This window comes from Crocodylus siamensis, chromosome 15 (genome assembly GCF_052110815.1).
Source record: "Crocodylus siamensis isolate JL-2025a chromosome 15, ASM5211081v1, whole genome shotgun sequence".
Taxonomy (NCBI): domain Eukaryota; kingdom Metazoa; phylum Chordata; order Crocodylia; family Crocodylidae; genus Crocodylus; species Crocodylus siamensis.
Window position 1 is genome coordinate 45,226,818 of NC_143409.1, and position 25,867 is coordinate 45,252,684.

The window sequence follows — 25,867 nt, forward strand, 5'->3', positions numbered from 1 at the left end:
TTATTGTTAGGTCCTTGTTAGCATTGAACAGTGCAAAATCTTAGTGAATCTGATAAATCCTTTGATGTTAGGAATGTGTTTGAATCTATGGTCAGTATAAAGTAAAGCTCCCTAGGGGGAGTGAGGGTTGGAAGTGCTTTTATAAATGCTTTAAAGGCATTGTATCAGCTTTTCTCATATCCTGGGGAGAATGGTATTCAGTCATGTACCAGCAATCCAGGAAAGGAGCTGTGCATGATGTTCATTTATAAAAGCACCAATCCACCCACTTCCTGTGTCTTCTCCATCTGTCATGCAAATGCATGGGATAGATGCTTGAGGCTTGCAGCTCTCTCCCAGTCCTCCTCTGCAGAAGTAAAAGAAAATAAGGACCCTAAAATAGATGAAGAAGACAGAGGAGAGCTCTGCCCAAGAACCTGCGTTCATGGCTGAAGGCTTCAGATGACATTGCCTCACCATGGTCTGCTTTATAAAACTTGGGTATTGAATTCTAAAATTGGAGATCTGTTTCTCAGCAGGAAATTGTATTGCTATGCATCTCTACACAGCGTCAGAACTAATCCATGACTGTCCCCTCACTCCTCCTGTTTTGCCACTCGTTTTGCTGTGAAACCATCTGATGCGTTTTCTTGGCTCTGTATTCAGTGTGCTCATACTAGCTACATGTTACCTTATAATTTAGGCCTTTTCACTCTGTCTTGGTCAGGCAAGATGGAGTCCTATAGGTAGGAATTTGTGAGTCTGAAAATATACTGGAGCAATGCCAGAGGCAGCGCTGACCCAGAGAATGCTGCATATTTGACTCTTACTCCAGAGGAATAGAGCTAGGACCACTCTGTCTTACATTTGTGGTGCAGCTAGTGTTGTTCAGTCTGTCTTCCATGCCATGCTCTTTAGCCCTTTAGAGTCCCACTGCAAGTAGATGGCCAATTCTGTTTAATGGAGGTCTCTTCCCAAAAGGCGAATGAGCAGGCTGTATGTGCCTCTATGGATTCTGGGGATGTAGCAAGAGGGGGAGCCCTGAACCTCCTGGAATATGTGAGTTAGCACCTCACTCTGAGTCACAGTACCCAGAACCCAGACTGGAAATAATCATAGGAAAGTAGGAAGTACAACAAAAAAGGAGCGTTTCCTTTCATTACCTCCACTTCAGCATACTGGATTTGACCAAAAGGAATGAAGAAAAGGTGGATCAGCATTTATTCTTCCCACAGCTGCTATAAAACAGCATCTATTCAGGCACAGTCTTTTTCATTTCTTATAGTTAACATTTTCATGTTCTTATTTTCAAGTACATCTTCTTCGTGAACACTGTTGTGGTTTCCAGATAAACACCCAAGCTTGGAGAAATACTTGGAGAAAACCACCAAGCGGCTTTCTGATGCATGCACATACCCCCACCCCAAACTTAACTGCTTTGGCTGCCCCAAAGCTCATCTGTGAAAACATGAACGAGGAACACTGCCAATCCATCTTATTTCCCCTTCACTTTTATAGCACTTTTATACCAAAGCATCTCATTCCTGCTAAGGACACTGATGTCTGCACAAACAGGACTTATACATGCGGACTTCCACTACCCAGCCTACCAGTTCCTCTCCCGCTCTTGCCATCCAAACGAAAGGAAGACCATGTAAGAAAGCCAGCAGGGATATCATGCTGTAGGCGTTACACCTTCAGATGTTTGCTTGATGGAAATGGTTGTTTACTAGGCATACAATGATTGTTTGTCAGATGGGCCACCAGGCTTCCAGCCTCCACCCTGGCTTCAGAGTGAAAAACCACCATCACACTTTTCAGTAGATAGGGGAGAAATGGTAACTGCCAGGTTGTTAAGGGATTCAATATTTTCAGCTCTGGCCAGAAGTCATCTTCACTCCTTTAAGCTTGTCTGAGCACAGTTGAAAAGCAACAGCAGGATATTCATAAGGACTGTTAATTGAAACAAGAGGGATGCACACTGTAAGCTCAGAACTATCCCTTTCTAGTCCAGATGGTTGCCACGATTCTTTTCCCAGACATGCATTCAAGAAGAATGAGTGCAAATGTCCCTATGGATCATGAAGAAGAAATTTTGATGCTTTTGCCTTTTTATTTACGTGTTTGTGTGAAGAATCTAATGGGAGAAGACAAAGGTGTGGTTTTTAGATGGCCACAGGCCTTCACCTGTGGTACAGCTCTGCATGGATTAGAAGTAATTGCATTTCCTCTATCAAAGTTGCTGTTGCCAGTTCTTCTGATCTCAAGCTGGTAGCATGGGCATACTGATAGGCATTAACAAGCACCTCCAGGGAAACTGCTTGATAGTCGAGATTCTGAGGATCTATGAGGTTTAGTGGCTTGCCCCGTCTAAGTGCTTTCTTTTGCAAAGCCCAAGTAAAAGTCGTTCTTTAACTGGTATCAGATGGGGTATTTCAGCTACAAGTTTGCTTCTTTCTTTTCAGGAGTAAGATATCTCTTTTTCCCTGTGCTTTACCTTTAGAAAGGATCTATTCAATGGCTAGGAACTATGAACATTCATTTCACTGACCCTAGATTATCTCTTCTTCTTTAAAAAAGAGAGTGTCATTGCATTTACTCCTATACTTTATCGCAAAAGACAAGACAGATTTTCTTACTTCTTGGGGTTTCCCACTTTACTCCATATAGCAGAGGAACATATACTTGTGTAAATGCCATTTGTGTGCAAGAGAAGAGATAGGTGACTGCGAATTCCAAAATTTTACTTGACACAAAGGAAGTATTTCAGGACTGCTAAGGAATTGCTTAGCTGTTTTCATAATCATATGCAAGTCATAGGGTCTCTAAATAGTATCTACTCCCTTTTAAGTGCCTAAACCTTGGGGCTGGAAAAAGCTATGTATGTACCTGTTCCAAACTTAATATGAAATATGCTCCTTAGGTAAGCATCCAGGGCTGTCAATGCTGGGGTGTTAGCAATCCCCAAACTGGCTAGCTCCCTTCATTTTCACAGCTTCTGATAGTTTCAGGGCCATTATTGAATGCCTTGAAAATGTGGGAAGCCTGTTAGTTTGGGACTGCTAATACCACAGCACTGACAGAACTGTAAGCCGTGTTCATTAAGCATTGAGATGGCAGGGCTGAAGTAGCAGAAGTCTTTACTGAGACTGCTGGACTCCCCCTTATTTTCCAGCCTTTCAGTAGTCTGTTTTACAATACATGTAGGTGGAATGTGCACTGTGCATTGTTTTAGGTTGAGTTATGAACTGGATTTTGTTGTCTGAAAAGACATTTTCCACCCCCACCCCTTCCTTTTAAATGTATTTGCACTCAAAATGTATCCTCTTTTTGGGCATCTGCAGCTGAAGCCTCTGTCAGATCTGCAGTGCTGTTAGGTGTTTCTTTCTTCGTGCATTTATCAGACATAAGATATTAAATGTCTTAATGTCAGGATTCAGTTTTGGCAAGAGATGAGACTCCCTCCTGCTCCCCCCCCGTGTCAGTGTATTGCTTATGTGCATTCATTGCCCAGAAGAGGAGAAAGTGGTGATATGTGACCAGTTAAAAAATGCTGTTTACGTAATAGGTTGTGGTAAACTCTCTCTTTCTCATATCCACCTGATTTTCAGCTTCTTAAGGAAGCTACTAATCATTACATATCATTTCCTCCCCCCAGTGTTATGGCTCTAAAGTTTTTTGACCAACAGGAAATAACGTGCACTGGTACTTTACTTATACCCATCATGACAGTGATTGACAGTTTCCCCCTCTTCTTGCTTTCTAACAATGGAAACACCTCTCTAACACACTGCACGTGTGTAGGACTGGGTGGGGAGGAAAAGGTAGATTGGGGAAATAAAAATGCTAGCAAAAAATGTGATAAGTGAGTAGTCAGTTGAGATTTCAGCCGCCATGACTCCTCCTTGCACCCCTTATTTTGCATTCCCAGCATGTGCCATAACAAGTGCATATTCCTTTTTTTCCCCCATTTGCAGCCAACACAAAGCTGTTGCTTGCACTAATCACTCTCTTCCACAGAGAATATTTGAAATTAAGTATTTAAAAATGTAAACAGATATAAAAACTTTTATTGTTGTGCTGCCACAGGTATTACCAGGAAAAGCCCAAGGACACCTCTTTCAGATCTTCAGGGAGTTAATACCATCAATGAAAGGACTCACCGGTAAGTCTGCTCTTCTGATTAGTAGGTAAAGGAAATAAGGAGGGAACTTCTTTCTAGCTTTGAAATGTGTAAATGTCTCTTCCAGTCTTAACTTTTTATGTCAGTATTCAGCCCCTTCTTCCTTTCTTCTTGTTGCATGAGGATATCTTTAGATCTTTTTTGATGGTAAGAATTTGAAATGATGGTAACTTCTGAGGAGCATTCTGTAATTGCACATGGTGGAGTTTGAGGACTTATAAGGAGCAGGCTATAAAATATTGTTAGGAGGTGTCAGGGTTTTCCATCTTCAACATTTAGCTGCAAAATATCTTGGTTATAGGTCAGGAAGTCAGAATTCACCCACAATTTTATTTTGAACAAAAATCTGTGTATATAAAAGGGATGAACTACACAGAAAGCTCCTATGCACAGCTTTGTGTGGAGCATCCAAAGAGTTGCAGAGTTTTGAGGTGTTGGTTTCAAGTTCCTGGCTACTGTACAGGTTCATTTGCTAAAGAAATGTCAGGGGACTGACTGCTAATGTAAGTGTATGTCTGATGATGATTTAAACTGTTGTAAAGTGCAGATGATCTTCTGCTTTGCTCTGTAAGTTGTGGGTCTTGGATCTATTCTATCACTGCAATTAGTCGATGAGATTATGAAATGTGCTTTCAGTAAAGCACTTGGCCTTTTCCAGCAAGGATTCAGTGAGGATGTAGCTCATTTAAAGTGTCAGGTTTGCATGTCAGAAGCAGCTTTGCTGCCTGCTCCCCTTTCATGAGGGGTTATTCAGATCCATCTTCAGAATTAAGACTCGTGCCAAACAAAGCCTTCCTCCCTAGAAGACAAATCATAGGTCCTGATTTCCCTCCTCTCTTCAAGCTGCTTTGAGGCGATATAGTCTTTCTGCTCTGTTCGCTCTCTTCTCATCTTCAGCATAAGAGGCCTGGCCAGAGTATTTCATCAGTCCTCACTTGCAGAAAGAGTTGCTTGGAGTTTCTGAATATAAGGTACAGCAGTCATGAATTTCCTTTAATTTTCACCAGAGGGCCAGATAGCCCCAGGGCAGACCAAAATGAGGAAGCATCAGTGTGGCTAAAAGCCACTTTTACTCCTTGTGGTTTTCTCCAAGTATAGTCATAATGATTAGGAGGATCTGGTCTTTTAGCACTGGGCTCTGTGTTAAGATTTCTTTCAACCTGTGCAGAATACTCCTCTACAGTTGTCCATAAACCATTGTTCCTTTTGACTGATGTCTATGTGCGCAGCATGTCCTAGATAAAAGCCTTTGCTTATTAAAGTTCCATTCTTTTATTCATTGGGACAGAGACAGCCATCTATCATCATCTTTTGTTCATCAAGTACTTACTAATTTCCAGATAAAGTAGAATATCTTCCCTTCCTTGTATTCTTCCAATACAGCTGAAGTAGCTATATACTTTTAATGTCAGGAAGGCCATGAAGTTCTGTCGAAAAAAAGACTTAAAAATTCTCAAGCTCTTAAGTGAGTTGGCTTACTCTCAGTGCCAAAAAAGAAAATAATTTCACAAAATGGTGTTATCCAGCTTGGATTCAACTGTGTATGAATTAGGCTCATACTGGGAGTCAGTACTGTCTTGTTTGGGCCAAGGACTTCTCCATAAGACACTATGCCACTCCTGGGTTGAGAGAAAAAACACACGTACAAAGTTATTGTCTGCTCTTCCACACACTGCTTGACTGGGTAATGTAGAGCTGAATACTTACGGAGTGGCCATATTCTAGAGAAGCCTTGTTTTGGTTATTGGAAATAATGCCATCCTTGTGGGAAGAAAATGCCAATATCTTTCTACTGTCCTTGTTTGTTCGATCCCTTTATATTTCCTGCCAGTTCAACTCCAGCTACAATGCGTTTAATGTAAGTGGTGTGGTGCTTGTGGATAGTGAAGATAAGAGCCGCATATCTGCCATTCAATATATCTATATTCACTTTGGCTGCACAAGATTTATTTTTTGTTATGATTTACACTTAATTAGAGTCTTTGTCCATCACAAAATGTTTCTTTAAAGGTAAGAAAAAATCTGCAGTCAGAAATTAGCTGTAAAGGAAGTTGCTTTACCCATGACTCCAACTCATGTTTCTACAGTTGTCTTGTCGCCGCAGGCTTAAATGAGATGGCTTATTTTCCAAAAGTCTTCAGATCTGGTTCTGACGCATACAGCAGATCTGTTGAGTAGGATGGTGGCATTTTTGCACGCTCTTCTGACTATAATTCCCCTTTTAAAGATCTTCAGAGTTAAGTTTTGTGGTTTGCCAGAGTCTTCCTAATACAGAATGTGACAGCACTATCTTGGAGGACAAATTTCAGGTTTGTTATAGAAGGTATTTCCTTGAAATTCACAGTAAGTGCAGTGGAATCTCTATTTCCACATCGGAGTAACCGGGGACCAAGAAAAATGCTTGTATTTATTTATTGCCTCTTGGTATGGAGTACACTCCTGAGTTTATTTGGATTAAAACAAGCCAAAATAGCAAATACGTTCTCTGAAAGTCAAAGCTGCTGGAAGATTAAGGTAAAAGGGTAGTAAGTACCTTGCCATCTTCCATTACCAGTGATAGCCTCTCTTGTATCCACAGCAGTTGTGCCATAATAATTTCTTAACTGTAGTGCTTAAAGCTACCTGAGTATGAGAACTTAGCCTTGCTTTATCACTGTACAAATTCTAGTACAGTTAGTGAATAGAGAATGTACTTATCAAGCTATCACAACTAGTACATGCATCTCTTAATATTGTACCATTAGTATAGACTTACAATGTACAATCTATAATTCTGCTAGAGATGGTAAAACCCCCGAACCCTAAATGTCTTATTTCCCTCATGCTCCAGAAAGGAAAAATCAGTAACATTTTATATGTTTAAACACAAATGTAGTGATCGAGCGTGCGTGCAATTTTAATTTCAGACATTACAGTTTGGTTTCTGTTGAAGAGAAATTTTGATCATATATGTTAAGTTGCACGGAAAGCTGCACCTACAAAAATAAAGATAACGTTACACAGGAATCCAGAAAAGTACACTCAGAAAAGTATAACACGAATTAATAAAAGGCTTTTTTTTTTGTAACTAAAATGTACCAATTTAAATCAGTTCTCCCCTGCAAATTAATAGAGTGATGGCCTTCTGATTCTTAGTGTGTTATTCATTAATCATTTTCTTGGACCTAAATTAAAACCAGGAGTTTCCTTTTTATAGCTATCTTATTACCATATGGCTGGTGATAACAGGGCATAGATCCAGCCCTGCAGTATAGTCTGAGGCATCCTTCTGAAAGCTAAGCAAAGCAATGACATCATGCAGGAAGTAGCTGCAGAGGGGATTACTGATCAATCCTTGCTCCTCAGCTCCCCTCCAAAGAAAGTGGTTATGTGGTTTCCACATGCATATTATGGCAGCTGGAGGGGAAAAGGCTTCACCAAAGCATGAGAAAGACGCCCTGCCTTTAAAACTGCCTAAAGCAGCCACTAAATAATTAAAAGCATGTTATCACTAACCCAAGCCTGACAGGGTGGCTGTATTTTCAGTACAACAGAAACTGTTTTATGTTCATTAATGGTTTAAGAAATGTGAATAACAACAGCTGTGGATCATTGTCTCCCTTCCAACAGCCTGGCTTGCTTTGTGAGATGATTAACCCTCTCAGTGACACAAGTTGCGGGTGTGTGAGCTATTGCCAGTGCACGTGCACCCAGAGGGATTAAAGTTACCACAGAGTCTATTTTTAATGTCACCTGGAAATGTTTCTGATTTTAATATTGGTTTAAAATCCTTGTTGCAAACTTGATGGAGATTCTCTTTGTGACTATGTGCTGTTTCAACCCAGAATGTAAAAAACCAGCTATCATAATGATGGTAGGATTGTAGGAAATTTAGCGTTGGCAGATTCCGTGTAAAACAAAGACGGAAAAGCCAAGTAGTGACAGTTTGCTGTTCCATGTTTGTACACCTGGATTTTGTTTCCAGTATCATTCTCTTTCTCTGGATGGTAGGTAGACTCGGTAAGTCTTGCTTAGGGCTCCTTTACCTTGAGATAACAGCTAATTCTCTGCTCTCCCCTCCAACAGGTACTCTGCTAATGAGCCTGTTTTGGCTCCCAGCTTTAGAAGCCCTTCCTAACTGTCTCCCACAAATCCTCTGTGTCTGATCATCAGATTCAGGTGGTGATTTTTAAATATGTATGAATTACTCTCATCTGCAGAGTCATTACAGTGTCTTGTTGGGGCCAAGGCCTTTTCCATAAGAAACTATGCCACTCCTGTTCTGAGATAAGGAACACGCCTGCAAAGTTATTGTGTATATATATATGATGGTGACCTTCTCTTAAAGGGCCTGGGAAAGAAAGAGGGTGCCTGTTCTGCAATTGTGGTCTGATTGTTATCAACTAGGAGGGTGTCTGCCCACCCAGCACTGTGGATCCGTCCCCTTTTGGTAGGGTATGGATTTTGTCCATCTCCCCTTCCTCAGGCAGGGGACTGAAAGGATGTATTACAGCCAGTAGGTTAAAGGATTCCCCCTCATAGAAACCATCTCTCCACTTGATTGATTGCTAGGGTATTCTTTCAGCTTGTTTGATTCCCATTCTTGCAAGATTTGTGAACAGAGCGTTGGTTCTGGAGGTGATCCTTTTGAGTCGGGTCTACTTACAACTACCAGATGTACTTCTCTGAGTGTCCACTCATTTTTGTCTCTGTGTGTATCCATTCAGTGCTTCTGCACACTTCAGGCCCTGTTTCCCCTCTGTCACATTCTTCGGGCTCATCTAGCCTTTCTCTCTCTCTTCCTCCCCTTCTCACATCTTCTCCTGCCCCCATACCGTTGCCCAGTTCCTGTGGGAAAAATTACCTACAGATGTGGTATTCTTCATTCATCTCTAGAGAGTGTTGTATCAAAATTTCTTCTTCCTCCAAAAGGAAATTTAATTCATCTTTCTCCATTCCTTCAATTGGGACCATACATAGCTGAGTTTATCATTTTCTTGATATCAAAGCACACTGCTATGTAACAGAGCAGGAAGAGTTGGATCTGTCATTTCTGTTTGCTCATTTTATCAGACATTTTCTTTGTAGTGCATCAGTCCTTTAGGTATTGGGCTCTTCCATTTATAGCATCTCCTTTTCCCACAGTATCTTCTGTCCTCTTTCCTTTCCCTTCATCTTCCCTACTACATGGCTATATGAAACGGGGAATGTTTGACTAAACACCAATTTTGTCTGCCATACAAGATGTTAAACGATATTGTTCTCTAGGGTACAGCGAAGTAGGCAGAGTTTTAAACGTGTATATTTTTGGATACCCCTTAACTTCAACAGCTGATGAAGTGTATCATCCTGTAAATGAGAGGTTATTGTAGTCCTGATCGGCCAATGATAGTGAGATTGATCGATCTATCTATCGATCTCAATTTAAAATCTGGCTTAACAGATGTTGTGTCTCTGTTTGAGGCCTGGCATTATGAACTTATTGTGCAGAAGTGAATGACTAGTGACAAGGAGAAATGTCAGTTGTCTTCTCATTTAAGAAATTGCATAACTTTTCAATTCAGAACTTTTTAATGATATTCAACAACTAGCTTTGTTTTCTTAAGGAACCAAGTGATAACTATGTTTTAGAAGTGCATGTTGCGACTCATCTCTTTCTCATTTCAGTGATGCCTATGGAGTTGGCTGGAATGCCAGGATGGCGATCCGACAGGGCAGACTCTCCAGTCCTAGTTCCTTCCTAGACAAAGATGGGATATTTGTTAATTCAACCAACAGCAAGCTACTGGAGAGGGCCCATGGGATTCTCATGTTAGTATAAAAGGAGTGGATCTTGGTTTCAATCTGTAAGGTGTACTGCACTTCAAAGGTCATAACAAAAATATGAGCTGCAAGAGTAAGGGAATCTGCTACTAATCCAACAAATTCAAGTTCCAAGTGGACTTGGACATGCCAAATCTTTATCAAAGAGGCTCAGGTGTTTATTAGGACCATGACATGCTCCATTTCGTATCATTCAGGGCTTGCTGGCTAGTATTTCTTTCCTCCTTTTTTTTGCTGGAGAAATGGATCTACATTCATAATAAATAGGCTAATCAAAGATGTGACAGTGATAGTGGCACTAGAGGAAAATGACATTGAGACTTCCTTTGACTGAGTCACTCCAACGAGCTATGGAGTATTTTGCTTCAGTTTGAGAGGTGTAGGTGGTCATATTTTAACCAACATTGGCAATTCATAGTGTATCTGCATCATAGGTTTCTGAAGATGCCAGAATAGCCTAGATGCGAGTTATGGAGCATGATGTGATAATTTGGAGGGGAAATTTCTGTTCCTTTCTCCCCATTTTGCACAAAGGACCAGCTACCCCACAGTTTGCTATGTCAACCCAATTTAATTGGAATTCCTTACCTTTTGTACTTCATTTCACATGCACACAAATGATATGCAGAAAGGAGAGTAATCTCATTTATTATACAGGTTATATATAGAAAAACATTGCTATGGAGGGTTTAAAGGGATTGTGTCATTTACTGTTATGTAGCCTTATGGGTGGATCCAGGCTTTTGGAAAGCGAGGGTGTGAGAGCAGCACCCTGTGCTGCAGGGATGACTGCACCCTGGCTCCCAGTGTCTCTCCCTTCCCACACCAGGGTGGGCAGCTCTCATCACAGGAGCAGAAATAAGGGACTTTTTTAAGGCCATTCAAGCAGGTAAGAATCTTCCCTACCCCTTCCCCTCTGTACTCAGTGGCATACTCCTTTCCCTCCTCTGCTCACTGCTGCCACTGTTCCCTGCTGAACCAGGGGGCTTCAAGGCTGCTGCTGCCTTGCTGAAGCCAGGCTGCACATGGAGCCACGCTCAGCTAGACAACAGCAGTGGCAGCAGGCTGGTTTTCTTCCATGTGTCTGCAATAACAGTGGTCAGGGGAGAAGTACCACTGAGCAAGGAGGGAGCGTGGGGGAAGTCTTACTTGCTTCAGCTGCTTCTACTGCAGTATGGTTGACTGAAAGAGCAGGGGTACATCTGCACCACTGGATCCACCCCTGTATCCATTCTGCTAAAAATATTTTTATACCTCTTACATATATTTTTATCTCAAATAGCTTCAAATCTTTCACACCAGGTCACGCTGACTATCGCCAGTAATGCCAAAGACACTGGGCTTCCTCATGACAGAAGCTGAGATCTCCCATTAGAGGGTTAATACGAAAGCTCTGGAATAGATACATAAATGCATTTCTGTAGCTTTATGCCTGTATTAATATGACTTTTTGTTGTCTCCTTAGGCGAAACAAGAACTTCAAAGCTAAACTCAGTCTTCCAAAGGTGAGAGAACAGCAGTACTTATCTTTCTGTTTCCTCAAGCTTGAAAGGAAGCAGTTACTTTGGTTAAATGTTAACTTGCATATAATACGTAACGATAGTTTGAAAGGGGACCAGTTCAAAGTTATTTGTTCATTTCTAAAATGTGGTTCGCCAAGCTGCAACCACAATTTGAGAGCTATTTAAATTGGCTCCAGCCTGATGGGTTCAGGGGGTTTTTTGCATCACGCAGACGAGACTTAGCAGACTTATAATAAAGTGACACCAGCACTCACTCATCCTGGAAGAGAACTGCCTAGGCAGTGGGGCCCTTCAACCACAGATGCTACACAATATTTTGTTTAATCTCCATTTTAAATTCAGCAAAGACAAGGTCTGGCCCCTACAGCTGGGGGAGAAGGGCATCCATGCAGTAGTGTAACTAGGGTGGAGCCAGCAGGGCGCCTATGGAGGGCTGCCAGATTTCTCACAACTACCCTGGGAGTCTTTACCAGAGCAGGGGCAGCCCTGCACTGCCACTACCTGGCCATAAGAGCCCCCTGCACCCCACAATTATTCATCAGGGTGGAGGGGGGAGCAAGTAGAATGGTGCTTCACTCTCCCTGGGGAGTTTTTTTCACTACCCTACATCCAGTAGCGAATTTGGTACAACTCCAAGGGAGCCCACAGCATGGAGTTGCTGTGTGAGACCCTCTTACTCTCTGCTACTGCTGCATGGGCTCTCTAGGAGTAGCACTTGTGTTCCCTATGCAGAGATCCTGGGCAGGTAAGATCACTCTTTCCTTCGCTATTCCTCCTCCTACCCCAGGCATACCATGGCCAACGTACCCTTCTCCCTCTCCCCTCCCCACCATGCTAAATGAGTTTGCTGTATCTCTGCCTCCATGTTTGCTGGGCCCTCTTTGGATAAATCTGAATAAGCTGGAAGAGAAATGCTCACAGACCATCGGAGAGTCATTAGGATTTGCTGTCCAGAGTAGGCTGTTTTACCTGCACAGTGCAGGTTTCCTCTCATAGGAAAAATCTTTGTGATCGGTTAATTCCATTTTAATTACAGTCCTACAGCACTACATTTGATTTGTAGCTCTCATTCTGGGTAAGATACCTGTGTAACACTGCTGCTATTGCCTTCAGTTTTGGCTGGGTTTTGGTGCCCAAAGATATAAGATGAGAGCCATTGTCTGCCACCTAACACACTTATGGCTTTTTATAATCATTTACTGATGCTGCCCTGGTAGTCAGCATGTGATAATTTTTGCTATGTCCGTTACGATAAGAATTATGTTTAATTAAAAATAAACAGCAAAATATAAACATGGAGTACTATAGAGGGTGTATACCATAAAGAACAATATTTTGATAAAGATGCAATCCTTATTTGTGCTTTTATTAGCAATGAATAAAAAATAAAGTAGCTTTTCCTCTGGAAAAAAGAATGGAACCACCTCCAGTTACTTTGTCTTTTTTATTTTATTTTTTTTAAAAGGACAAATTGCACTGAGATCACTGGATGTTGCATTTGTTCCACCATTAAAGGAGGCACAGGGTGGTACAGGATCCAGAGAATTCCCAGTGCCCCATGCTTCTGCATGGGTCCCAGCATGCAAGCAAAGCTGCTAGGAATTCCCCAGGACATGCACTGCCCCACGATTCCTTGCCAGGATCCACCCCAACCTCTGCCTTCATGTGAAGCATGGGTCCCCTGGCAAGGAGACACAGAGGGCACAGGGCAGTGAAGGATATGAGGAATCACTGGGCAAGGGGAAACACATTGCCCGTTGTCTTGTATCAGACCCCTGCCCAGAGCAACGGGAGACATGTTTCATCCACTAAAGGAGATCAGCGGTGATGGGACTTTTTTGCCACAGCTCATCCGCTTAGTGTGGCAACATATGTTTTTACCCAGAGATATTTATAGGAACAATGGTTAACAAATGGGGTGAAATGAAGTATCCATTAAGTATCTGGCGAGGGCATTTCATATGTCAGTGGGTTGCACTAGATGAACTGATCATCTTCTTTTTCTTCTCATTAAACCAAATCGACTCAAATTCCCACTGATGTTTTTATGTAGGCGTTTTGAGCAACTCAGAACACTGCTTGTGAGTTTCTTTCCCCTAACACTCTCACACATGTTATCTGAGTCAAAGCCATGACCTAAATCAAACACTTTGCTACTGCTGCAAAGCGCATGTTTTCCATCAACAGTTTCCTACCCGAATGAAACCTCAAGGCTTGCTAATTACTTCCAGGAGCTCATTTTCTGCATGCATGTGATAAGTTTTGCAGTGGTTCTAATTAACCATTGTTGTTAACACTCAGTTAAAATAACTGGCAAATGATCAAACTCCTTGTGGTGTTCAAATTTTAGTTTGTAAATGCAAGCCAGCTGTGTACTGATATGTGGGAATACCCAAACTTCACCCAGTTAAGGATCCCATTAGCAACTTCCTGGGAGCACAAGCATGTGTATTCTAGTAGGGCAGCCTGGGTACTTAAGTAGTCAGAGTTGAACAGTCTTGAGTGGATTAATCTGAACCAGTACAGTTGTAATGTCTATCTTTATTGGCTGTTTCCATTATAATGTATAATCTCAGCATGGCATCAGATCAGAGTGCAGTATAGATGCCAATGGGAAAAGAAAGTGTGATCTAAATGGAATGGATCAAGCTGTAATATGCATTCTTCACACCCACATCTCTCACAACAATGGCAGATATCCACAGGGTACATTTTGGGAGGCTGGGGACACTGGCTGTTTCTGAGCTACATCATTAAGTTATTTTTTTGCTATTAGAACATTACTTACTGATATTTTGTGCTTTGAATTAGATACTGAACTATACTTGTCATCATTCTTAATTTTTAATAATGCTTTCCTCTTGGTATAAGCACAAAGCACATTAAAGCTAAACTGTCAAGCTGTTTGTTAGCTTTGAGCACCAAGGATGATGTCCTGTAGTTTAAAACTTGCATGTGTATTTAAGCTTGTGAACTGCACATGCTGAAAGTAATCTCTTAAGCCATATACTCCTATTATTGTCACTCCCCTCCCCCTTCCCTTATGCTCTGCACAAACTGGTTTTGTCCTGCTCAAATCCAGATTGTAAACTCAAAGGAGCAGGCATTTCATCTGTGTGTGTGTAGTATCCAGCAGAACTGGGCTTCTGGATACCATAATAAAGATACTAATAAAAATATCCAGCTGTGCTGTGAATTGTTCCGTTGTTTTTCCCAGGGGATATTGAATTAGGGCAGTTACCCCAAGGGGTAAAGAACAAGAGAAGTGGGGATAGCAAGGGAGACCATAATGGACAAACCTGGCTAGTCATTTTTATCTGAAATGCAAGCAAATAAACACACTCCTACTTTGTATTCTGCAGCACTTATTGGATGTGAAATCTCTGAAGCACCTAACCAACCTGACCCTGCATGATCGCATTACAAAGTCTCTTCTCCATCTCCATAAGAAGAAGAAACCCCCCAGCATCAGTGCACAGTTTCAGGTAATCTAAAATGTTCCAAATGTGGGGGAGCCTGTGAGAGATGAGACCTGTTCTTGGGCATGTGCAAGCCAAGCATCTCATGGTGCAAAGAATGGCACTCCTGGGCACAAAATTCCTCTCCTCTGATTTGTGGCAGAACATGAAAGCTACTAAATGTAGTTTGGGCAGGCTGTGACTTGGTGGGAATGTAATAGTTAATATGTGCTTTGTAGGCTGTAACTACTGATTGAGACAGGAATTTTTGAGGCGGTATAGAAAAGAACTGCAAAGAAGGACTGGGGGAGTTATGGTGGATCACAGATTCAACACGAGTCAGCAGCTTGATGCTATCATACAAAAATGAATGCAATTTCAGGTTGCATTAATAGAAGCACTGGGTGCGAGACATGTCTTGCATACCTCGGTCCCAGTACCACTCTTCTCTCAGATGGCTAGGACTGAGCTGGAGTACTATGGCCAGGTTTGAGGCACTGCATTTTAAGAACAGTACAGGGAAACTGGATTCCCTGAAGATAAGGAGGTTAAGAGACTACCTTGATAGTTTCCAAGTATTCAGAAGACTGCTACAAAGAAGACTGAGAATAACTTTGGTCTCTAGCCACAGAAGGCAGGACACATTGCATTGGGTTTAAATTGTAACAAAGCAGGTTTAGATGAGCTTTCAGGAAAAAAACTTCCAATGAACAAGAATTCAGTGGAACAAATTGTGTACATGACTTGTGGAATCCCCTTCCTTGGAGGTTTTTAAGAAAAGACTTCTCTTCTAGGGCATATTCTGCATCTGGGCAAGGGGGTTGGACTAGGTGTGATCCTTGTTGTCCCTTTGTTTCTATGAAATGGAAGATTGAAGCAGCCTATCAGGAAGATCTTCTGCACAGTGAGATTTTAGACTCAATCTTTCAAGGAAAATAATGGAGAATTGTTATTCAGGGGATCATAAAAACGGAGTGGACAAAGCAATAGGACAGATACTGTAGAGAACACTTACATTGATGGAGAAATAAACTAACCCCTGCCTTTTCCAGTCTCTGGAATATTTTAAGGGGTATCTCTTTGCCACTTCCACGTCCCTCAATGCCACTTAAACACAGACAGGACTTGGGTTATACTATAGTCCTACCACCTTTCTTATTGCATTTTTTTCTGAGAAACAGTAGCATCACTAGGGGTGGGTGAGCAGGGCACCAGCCCCGAGTGCTGGTATAGAAGGGGTGCAGGGACAGTGATGGTCTCCGCTGCCACCCAGGGTGAGACATTGCTTGTGTATGGCTCCACTGAAAAATGCGAACAGTGGTGTGTAGGAAAATGTCACCTTGCTGGGGAGAAGCTGACAACTGCCAAAATTCAGCAAGAGAAAAGAGGTGACTCTTATTGCATTCCAGAGGCCTTTGGTTTTGGCCGTCTCATGGGTGAGGATGTTTAGGATCACAATAGATAAGAGGATAAGCAGCCCTTTTAGAAAGTGATAGCAGCCCCCTATCCATTAGGCTGTGGTAAGAAGGGCAATGGAGAGCAGTGTTTAGTGCAGATTGTTGAGAAGATTGGCAAGCCGTGCAGGTTTTCTGAGCAGCAGCAAAGGGAGACATGTGTCCAGAGATCGAATAAGGTGTGGTTAATGTCTTAATCAAAGCAGCTCTGGAACATGGGTCAGCCCTCTGAAAAGTGGAAAGCTGATTTTTTTTTTTTTTTTTTTGTTAAGAATGAAGTACAGCCCATCTGGTAAATGTGCATCCAAGTGTCTTGTTAACGTTTAACTGGTTGTTCGTCTTCAGGTACCGATTTGCGTATGCAGTCAGTGTAATGACATATGCAGATCAAGCACCTGTTTTTATTTATGTTGCTCGCTACCTGATATGGACAACAAGTCCCTTTGTCATAGTTTCTCTGTGGCATCTATCAGTAAAAGCTTCTGAATAAAGCAGTGTTTTAAAGTGTAATTGCTTCCACTATTTGTATCTCAAATTCAATTTCTTTTCATGCCGGTGTTAAGAATGCAGTTCCTTGTTGAAGCCAAAAAAAGCCAAACACTTCTGCATTAGCTCCAGAAATAGCCATGAATTCTGAAAGGAAATCAGTGGCAGTGTCTGTTGTGCTGTCACTGCTCCGCACCAGCAAACTTGCCATTATGAGTAACCGTAGCTAAAAATTTAGTTTCGTCAGTGTGGCTACAGACTTGGAAATTGCCATTGCTGAGTCACAACACAGCTGTACAAGTATGTTGATAGTGTCTGAGAAAGGCATTTCAGAAAGTTCAGGTTGTAGAAAGACCATTCTCTCATTCCAGATGATTCCAAGCACATTTCCCTGGGAATTAGTTAAAATGTAGAAACATTTTTTCCACACGCACATTACTTGGATGAGTTTAATTGATTTAAAAAAAAAAAAAAAGCAAACCCCAAAACAACAGCTGTGGTTCTGGTTATATGAAACATGACTGTAGTCAGTGGCTTTACCATTCCCATCTCGGAGAAGGAGGAAATGTTGCAGAGGCAAGCTGCAGTTGACTTGCATGCTCAGATTTATTACCCACAGTGTTCTTTTGTGTAAGAAGTAGATTTAAATTATTTTCCAAGAAAAAAGAATGGGAGAGACAAACCACGTCTGGTAATAAACAGCTCTGTAAATTGGTGGTAGTGAGCACGGTATGTAGGATCACAATGGCATTCTCCTGTTCCTGCTGACACTTCCAAAGAGGAGATGCAGCCAAGTTTCTGTCACTGATAAAGCAGTAATTTTCTACCTGAAGTCAAATGCTTAGTTACCAGGAATCCTTGAAGTGCTCCATTGACTGTGAACTAAACTCTGTATCCTGTTTCCATGTGCACTCTGCTTGGAAAAAAGTTGACCTCTTACTCACTTCAGTATCCTTTTATTGATCGTTCTAAGTAAAGAAGAATATACACTACATAGTAGAAGGAGCAGAATCATACCAGCGTTACACTGGGCAGGAAATGACAGCTTCATTGATATTGTAACATGAAATTATCATTGAACAGAATTAAAAGGAAGAAAAACATGCGGTTATTTTCTTCAGATTATTTCATTACACATCTACTCTTCTGCTTAATTTTATTTATTTTTATACAAAGAAGTTATTGCTGCTCTTACCTATGATAATGACCATGACTCAAAATTTATTTGAGCCAGCTCAGACCAATAGCAGCCTTCCTTGTAGCTTCGTCCCCTGCTTATTGATTGCATGTGTGCTGATCTGCTTTTGACTTCAAGATCCAAAAGATTGCAATCAGTTTTCAGCATTTCTGAAATCCGTGAAAGGCGGAGCAGCTGTGAAGCTGGCTGTTTGGGTACCAGCCACAAAGCACGCTCTATCATGACATACAGTAGATGTGTGTTCTCATGGCCCAGTTTAGTACAACATGATTTTTGTGCAGTGCCCTTGATAAAAGGCTTTCCTGCAGGTTTGCACTAAACTACTCGCGTGAGAAAATATTTCTCTCTTGTGACTGCTAAATAACATGGGGGTTATACAACCCTGCATTTTTCTAGGATGAGAACCAGAAGAGAAAAGGAAGTCAGCCAGTATGCTATGCTAGTTCTGAGTCAAATCTAAACATGTTTTTTTGTTTGTTTCTAAGAAATATTTTAAAAGACAGAGCCACATAGTTGCATATAGCTCCCAAGATGCAGGATGACCTTTGATGCATTGCAGAAGTCTTGGTCTTTGAAGGAATTCCACAAGTTGTGTCCTTTCCATTGCAAACCTTCCCCCCTGACCCCCCCAAAACCCACCGCTTAATGCATATTATTCCTATAATAATAATCATAGCATAAATAAATATACAGAAGACTATCTTTTTTAGAGCATCTGAAAGATCAGAATTAGTAGAATAAGGCTATATTCATAATTAACTTACTTTGAAGTATATTGCTTTGTATTGTCTCGTAAAGACATGTCCACTATTTCAGTGAGCCTTGCAGTCCAAATAGACAAAGGGCAGATGAAAGATGTGGAGAAGGAATTCAACAGAAAGCAAAATGCTTGTTGAGTGTTGGGAGTGACTATAAACAATGCCACTATGAATTCTTTCACTCATTCATGAATTTAAGTAAATTCAAAATTAAAAGATGAGAGCATTTTAATATAATTGTTCCAATTTGCAACAAGCATGAAACACTATAAAAACAATGCAAGCAGAGCCTTGTGGATATTGAATTTTCACATGAACAGCCAGTTCTTTCCACCTGACACACAGGGGTTATAAATTTTACACAGAAAACACTGGTTCTGTCAGTGGCAGCATTACTGAGACGGAGTCTTGTTGTACTTCTGCCAGAACATGAGTGCCAGGAAGCTGTGCCTCCAAAAAAAAAAATGAGTCTAGATCATCTTGATCGGTGGTGTCAAACTCCCAGGTTCTGGGCTGGATCCCAACCACAGGATCTCCTCCCAGGCTGAATCCGTGGGGCCAGCAACGCTGTAGTGGTTATAGTGATAGGGGTCTTGGTGGGCCGTATCTGCACAGTTTTTACTCACCCCCCTGCCATCAGTGGCCATGTCCACTGGGGACCAAGAGCCCTGAATTCTGCAACAGGCTGTGTCCCTAACCCTGCCCCCCAACTTCTGGTAGCCCAGTGGTCTCAACCTTTTTAAGTAGGAGATTGCCTTTGGCATTTAAAAGCAACCCAAGATCTACCATGCACTGCTGCAACTCCCCCACCCGCCCCTGCCCAGCAGATAAATCTGTGGGAAGGGAAGGGGGGCGTAGACTGAGGCAGAGGGAGGAGCAGTGGTAAGTTGAGTGGGGCCCCGGCTGGGTGGGAGGGCCTCACTCAACTTACCACTGCTCCTGCCTCTGCAGCCCTGTCCCTCACTGCGAGGGCTGCGATCTAGCACCTGCTCCTTCACTCCCCCATGAACTGACCTGCTGGGCTGGGGTGCATGCACACATACATGCAGGCACTCAACACCCCCCACCCCAGCCTCAGACTGACTTCAAGAGGCTCCAAGATCTACCGGTGGATCGCAGTCTACTGGTTGGTGACCACTGTGGTAGCCTGACCAACTGGATGGAATGGGTCCAAGGACTGGATGCAGCCCACAGATCGTACATTAACCAGTCCTGATCTAGATAAAATTGAAGTCCTCTTCAACCCAAGCACAGAGGAAAATATATCCACCTCTGAATCACAGGATAACACTGGTGGTTCCTAGGGTAGCCATGTAGAACAGCACGGTTATGAGCACTAGAGGAAACAGGAAGCTAGAGGATCCTAGCATCCCTGCATTCACAGCTTTCCATCTGAGCAGAGGGAAAAAATGGTCTAAAATATACCAGCTTTAAAAAGTTTCTGATCTAGAAACATCTGCTGAGCTGTTGGGTGCTTATAGTATGTAAAATTTGCAGAACTAATTTAGGAAAAAGCATCCAAATCACCCATTTGCACTTCTACCACCACAATGATTTTTTTTTTTAGACTCTGCAGCCAATTTATAACATTTTTCTAACAGATGAAGCAAAACCGGGGGGCATTGTCAGAACTCTGTGGGAAACAACTTTGGGTTGGGGAGGATTTAGGGGTTTTTTATATATTTATTGGAACATTCTACAAAAAATGGATTCCTGAAAATGAGTAAAACAAATTACCTGAAAGCAGCAGTGTAACTGTGTGGGGGGAGGAGTGACTGGGGCAATCACTTTTGGGGAGGGGGGACAGAGGAGGAGGGAAGAATCACCCACCACTGTGATCAGCATGGCGGCACCCCATGCTGCCTCCGAAAGCAGCAGCTGCCCTGGGTGTGGAGCTGCCTCACTATGCTGCCTAAAATAGACTGTTCATGTAAAAAGAAATCTGTCTGCTTTCCTACCATTTAAATAAGAATATTTTATTAAATAAGGCATTAACACTTATGTTTAGTATTGATTACAATCTCTGGTGATGTAGAGCACGTGATGAGTCAAACAACATACCCCTTGAACAAAGTATTCCTCCTCTTGGTATTTGATTAGATTTTGTCTTTAACAAGAGCAATTCTCACATTGCTAATCTGCTAAAAGTTCCATTGTGGGGATGAGGTATTTGAGGTCTTGGCATGCATCATGTCTAGATCTTTGCTACCTATTTATGGTTTGTTTTCTATTGTAGGCATCTCTTAACAAGCTTATGGAGACACTTTGTCAAGCAGAGCCTTATTTTGTCAAGTGCATTCGATCTAATGCTGAAAAGGTAAAGACCTACTACCTTAATTATCTTTGCCCAGCACCCAGTTGTAAAAAAAACCCATGACTTTATATTCATGTTAATGCCCTGCACAAAGAAAAAAAGGTGAACTGGAGGTAGAGGTCAAATACCTCTGTCTGGGTCTTGCCCTGTGCCATGGTTCTAGATATTACAGTCTTCTAGAACAGTGTAAGCCAGTGTTTTGAGGGGTCATGAACATAGCCACTGCTGCTGGCAGGGTCCAAGTATTAATAGCTGACCACAGCAATACTGCTTCAGTTTTCAGGAACACTGAACACATGTCTGTCTTCAGGATAGTCTGATCTGGAGGTGTGCCATGATGCACTATTTTAATTTCAGTGGAATTCAAGAACTTAATGAGAAGGTTCACGTTACCCCAAAGCACTGCTGCTGGCCTAGAGTTTGAGCAGTAGAGTGATGTACCAAGAGAAGTGGTGCACCTATCACCTTAGTATTTTTGGGTCTGGTTACAACCCAAGATAGTGTAGACTACTTTGAGTATCTGTAAAGTCTTTTATTATTCTTTCACAAAAAGAAAAAGGATCTTGGGAGTGAATTGGAGACCATTATTAAAATGTGTAAATAGTGCATAATATTCTTACTTGCTAAGTTATAGTGGTTCTTCTGGTTATACATATTTGAGAGCTATTTCATAAGCTGAATTGACTTATTTGCAGCTCTTCCCATATGTGAAGGATTTAGGTTTGCCATGACTCAACACTGTCTTGCTTAAATTAGAAAATCCATATGAAATATTAATTTGAGAGAAACTTGCAGAATAAATGTTGTCAGATTTAATGTTTGTGCATAATAATTTTCCTTTATGGTTTTTAAAAATTATTTGGCTTCTTGGACTAGTGGCTTACTGTTGGAAAACCAAAGCTGGAATGAGGCTGGCTGGTTTATAGGTTAACAGAGTTTTTCTCTAGATCCCCATTTTAAATTTGTCTAGGGAAGTTGTGTTTGAAAGCCATTTCCCTGTCATAGCATTCCAAGACCAGTGAAGAACAAGTTAGGCTGGGTCTATTTCCTGGTGGTTCATGTCCCATACTACAGCTGGCATGATTGCCAGTATGTAGGAATTGTACATGTTCCTTGCCTAAGTTTTGAAATCAATTTTCCTGTCCAGGTATTCTCAAGTCTCTTGAAGAATTTATGGCTGAGGGAAGTACTTGCTAATTGTTTGGCACTTTTTTTTCTTTTAGCTCCCTCTGAGATTCAGTGACAACCTGGTGCTTAGGCAGCTGAGATACACAGGAATGCTGGAAACAGTTCGTATTCGGCAGTCAGGCTACAGCTGCAAATATTCCTTCCAGGTTAGACACGGCACATTTAATCTCTGTTTTATATCATCACTGTCACATTCATTTGTGTGCTGCTAGTGCTTATAGGTGCCCCTGTTTTTATGCTCTTGATTGTGTGCATGAATTCAAAACTAATACAGGTAAATTAATTTCGATGCTGTTGGCATAGAGGCATAGAATAATCTTATGCTGTGCCAGTGGACCTCAGCAGCGCTACTCTAGTCCTGAACCAGAACTGCTAGCCCCATTTCAGGGTGCTGGACAATATGATGATTTTGTGATGTGCCCATGAGCCTTATTCTTCATAAAGCACACGTGCAATTATATGCACGTTCTTAAAATAAAGACTAACGTTTGTTGAAGGGTGAAATAAATACATGCAGGCTCTTTTGACCTACAGAGGAGTTGAACCCGTCTTTCCAAAAGTGAAATTCCTTGGGCACTGGATCACCTTAATCTTCTGGAGTAAAGTGTCTGTATCTAATGTTGTCATGCCATAGAGCACAGCCTGTTCCTAATGGAAGAGTCCTGCCCAAGCAATAGTTGGGCCAAATCAACCTACTGAAACAGTAATGATTCCAAGCACTCATTTCTCTCATTCATGTTTTCTTACTATATTTTTGTTGAAAGCACTGTAAAAAAGTTTTTCTCTTGTAATAGGTGTGAGTCAGACTAGGGGCAGAAAAGTATCTCTTTGGTTTAACTAATGATCTTATTAGGACAGATGTCCTAATACTCACTTGTGGCTTTTGTTCCATTTCCGTGAGGTTGTATTTGTTAGTTCAGTCCATTTAACTCTGGGAGCTGGTGTTTCCTCCCTTTGTGCCAGTGCACAATGCATCTTGCTGTCCTGCTGTCCCAAACCCCATAGGAAGCTTTATTTTGTTCTTTCAGATTTACTTGTTCAAGGGAGCTGTTCCTTTTTACTGTCCTTTTAATGATTTTGCAGTTGTTTTGGCCAAGCATCATGTCATGTACAGCAACTGTTGGAGAGAAGGACTCCATGGTTCCTTTACAGGAAACCAAAATTATTTCTTATTTTGGAGTATCTGCCTCCAGAACCTCATATTTCTGCACTTTGGACCATCACCGTGGTGACTGCTGAAATGCTCTGTGCTTTCTGAGATACTTTGCAGGTTTTAATAAATCCCTCCTGTAAGGACTGTTTGAGGATTCATGGCATGTTCTTGCAGAATCGCTCAACTCTCCTCTGTTGACAGACATTGCAGTATCTCTCCTCCCACATTAAACGCCCATCAAGCCTACATTGTCATTTGCTTTTCATGCAAGCTGACAGCGACTAATCATTTCATGAAGTAGGAACCTTTACATTTGGAAGTATTTAAACTGCCAATTAGGTTTCTTCTCATTTACTGAAGCATGCCTGAAGTAGCCAACACAAGAGTTAGAGCGTATAGCAAAGAGACAGAGGTGAGACAGAGGTGTGCCTTTATTTAACTGTGGCTTCTCATTTTACAGGACTTCGTGGATCATTTTCATGTTCTTCTACCACAAGGAGTCAGCCCATCTAAGCACAACATCCTTAACTTCTTCAGGAAAATAAAGCTCAACTCAGACAATTACCAGGTTGGGAGAACAATGGTAAATGTCATGGCTCAAACCACAGAAATAAAGTGTCCTTGTACCTTTTCAGCAACTATATAATTCGACTTCTTTTTATACATGTTTTCATTAACCCAATTGTGTGGTCCCATGGTTCTCTAAAAAGCAGGCCAACTCAGTGAGAAGGGTTTGAACAGTGTCAAACAAAATGCAGACTATTAGCAGGCCTATTGCTATTCAGCTCAATCAGGATGATTTGATTGTGTTTTTAAAACAAAGCATCCTCCCAAAGGCTTCACTTGTCACCAGACTTACTGCTCTGACATCATGTTCTCTGTCTATACTTGGAATTATGGGCCACTCTGATTTATGTTATACATCCAACCTGTGACAACCATATGCTGTAGATAAAATTTCAGATGCCTTTTTAGGTATCCCAAACTCAAGCCACCTTCTAGGCGGCTCAAGGTATGTAAGCCTGTTGCATTAAACCATTTCTGTCTTGTGGTTGAGGAAGAACAAAGGGTATTTTTCTGACTTTTCCTGTTTGTTTGTTAGGTTTTTATGAAGGAACAGGAGCGTCAGGTTTTACAAGGCCTCTTGCATGAGGAGGTGCTCCGAAGAATTACTCTCCTTCAGCGCTGGTTCCGCACGATGCTGTACAGGAGGCAGTTCTTGAACCTGAGACAAGCAGCAGTGATCATACAGGTGGGTGATGATGACAGTGTGTTTTCGTCTGGATTGCTAGTTACTATACATAGCATAGTTGGTGTGCCTGGTCTCTTTCAGGCGTGTAAGGCACAATCCCTGCCTTGAGCAGTTTACACCAAAATTGGTCCCATTGTAATGAAGACCTCCAGCAGAGTGGAGAGAAGAGGAAAGCTGGAGACATTCAAATCCTTATAGCCATTAAAAATCCTGTTGTAAAAATCATCATCTTGGTTTAATCACATTGACCATGTTGTCCAGTCTGCTTACCTTGACTGACCTCCCCCCGTTTATCCTACTAAATCAAGCACAATCTTCTTGTCTTTGTTCTTAAGTCCTTCATTCCTCACTGTCATTCATTTCTTAAGTGCTGCGGAGACCTAGATTGTTGTCCGTGCTCCATCAGTGATGCCACCTCTGATTGCCCTATGTCAAACTTTCTAACAGAATACATCATGCTTTCTGTCACACTGGCCCTTGAGCCTGGGAAGAGGTCCCTGTACAAATCCTCAAAGCAGCTACATTGGTTTTCCTGTAAATACCCACCTGTGCGCTGATATCTACTGAACACTTGGTAATAGTTAGGCAGCTGGTGTGCTGTGACCGCTGTTAATCAAGCCACTTATAAGAGTCTCCCAGTGAGTTTCTGCTTCCCCCATCTTTTTGTCTTACCTACCTGTTGTGTCTCAGCTTAATTGTAGATTGTCAATCCTTTGGGGCTGATTGTGTCTCTGTGTGTGTTTTTGTGTAGGGCTGACTGCATTAGAGTCCTTACCAATGAATGTAATTTCAGTACAAGTAATAATTTAAATTAGATTTCTTTTTTCTAATCTACTTAAATTTAAAGTAGATTTATGTATAATTTCAGATACAATTTTACTTTTCCCAAAGGTAAGTGAAGTAATATGTTTCATGAAGTGAGATGGAGATGGGAGCTGTGAACTGTAATACTCAGTTATTGAGTGCTGAGCAAGCAAGGAACAGGTTTGGCTGGGTTGGCTTTAGTGGCATAAGAAAGAGGTTTGAAAATACCGTTTTGCAGACAAACACGGCCAAACTCCAACCGAGTCAATGCAGTTCTGCATCCTTCTAATGTAGATACTGAAAAGAGTTTATTCT

At 41.6% G+C, this 25,867-nt stretch overlaps 1 protein-coding gene across 7 annotated transcripts in view; it reads left to right on the top strand.

The window, feature by feature from the left end:
• The window catches only part of MYO9A (myosin IXA), a 394,408-nt gene that overhangs the window by 320,598 nt on the left and 47,943 nt on the right, over nt 1–25,867 (top strand). For all 7 annotated transcript variants that reach the window (XM_090030154.1, XM_090030158.1, XM_090030161.1 and 4 more), the window contains 8 exons: nt 4,069–4,144; nt 9,809–9,952; nt 11,430–11,469; nt 14,850–14,972; nt 21,078–21,158; nt 22,379–22,489; nt 23,957–24,079; nt 24,599–24,748. In XM_090030154.1, coding sequence (XP_089886280.1) covers nt 4,069–4,144; nt 9,809–9,952; nt 11,430–11,469; nt 14,850–14,972; nt 21,078–21,158; nt 22,379–22,489; nt 23,957–24,079; nt 24,599–24,748 — 848 coding nt within the window. The remainder of the gene's footprint in view (nt 1–4,068; nt 4,145–9,808; nt 9,953–11,429; nt 11,470–14,849; nt 14,973–21,077; nt 21,159–22,378; nt 22,490–23,956; nt 24,080–24,598; nt 24,749–25,867) is intronic.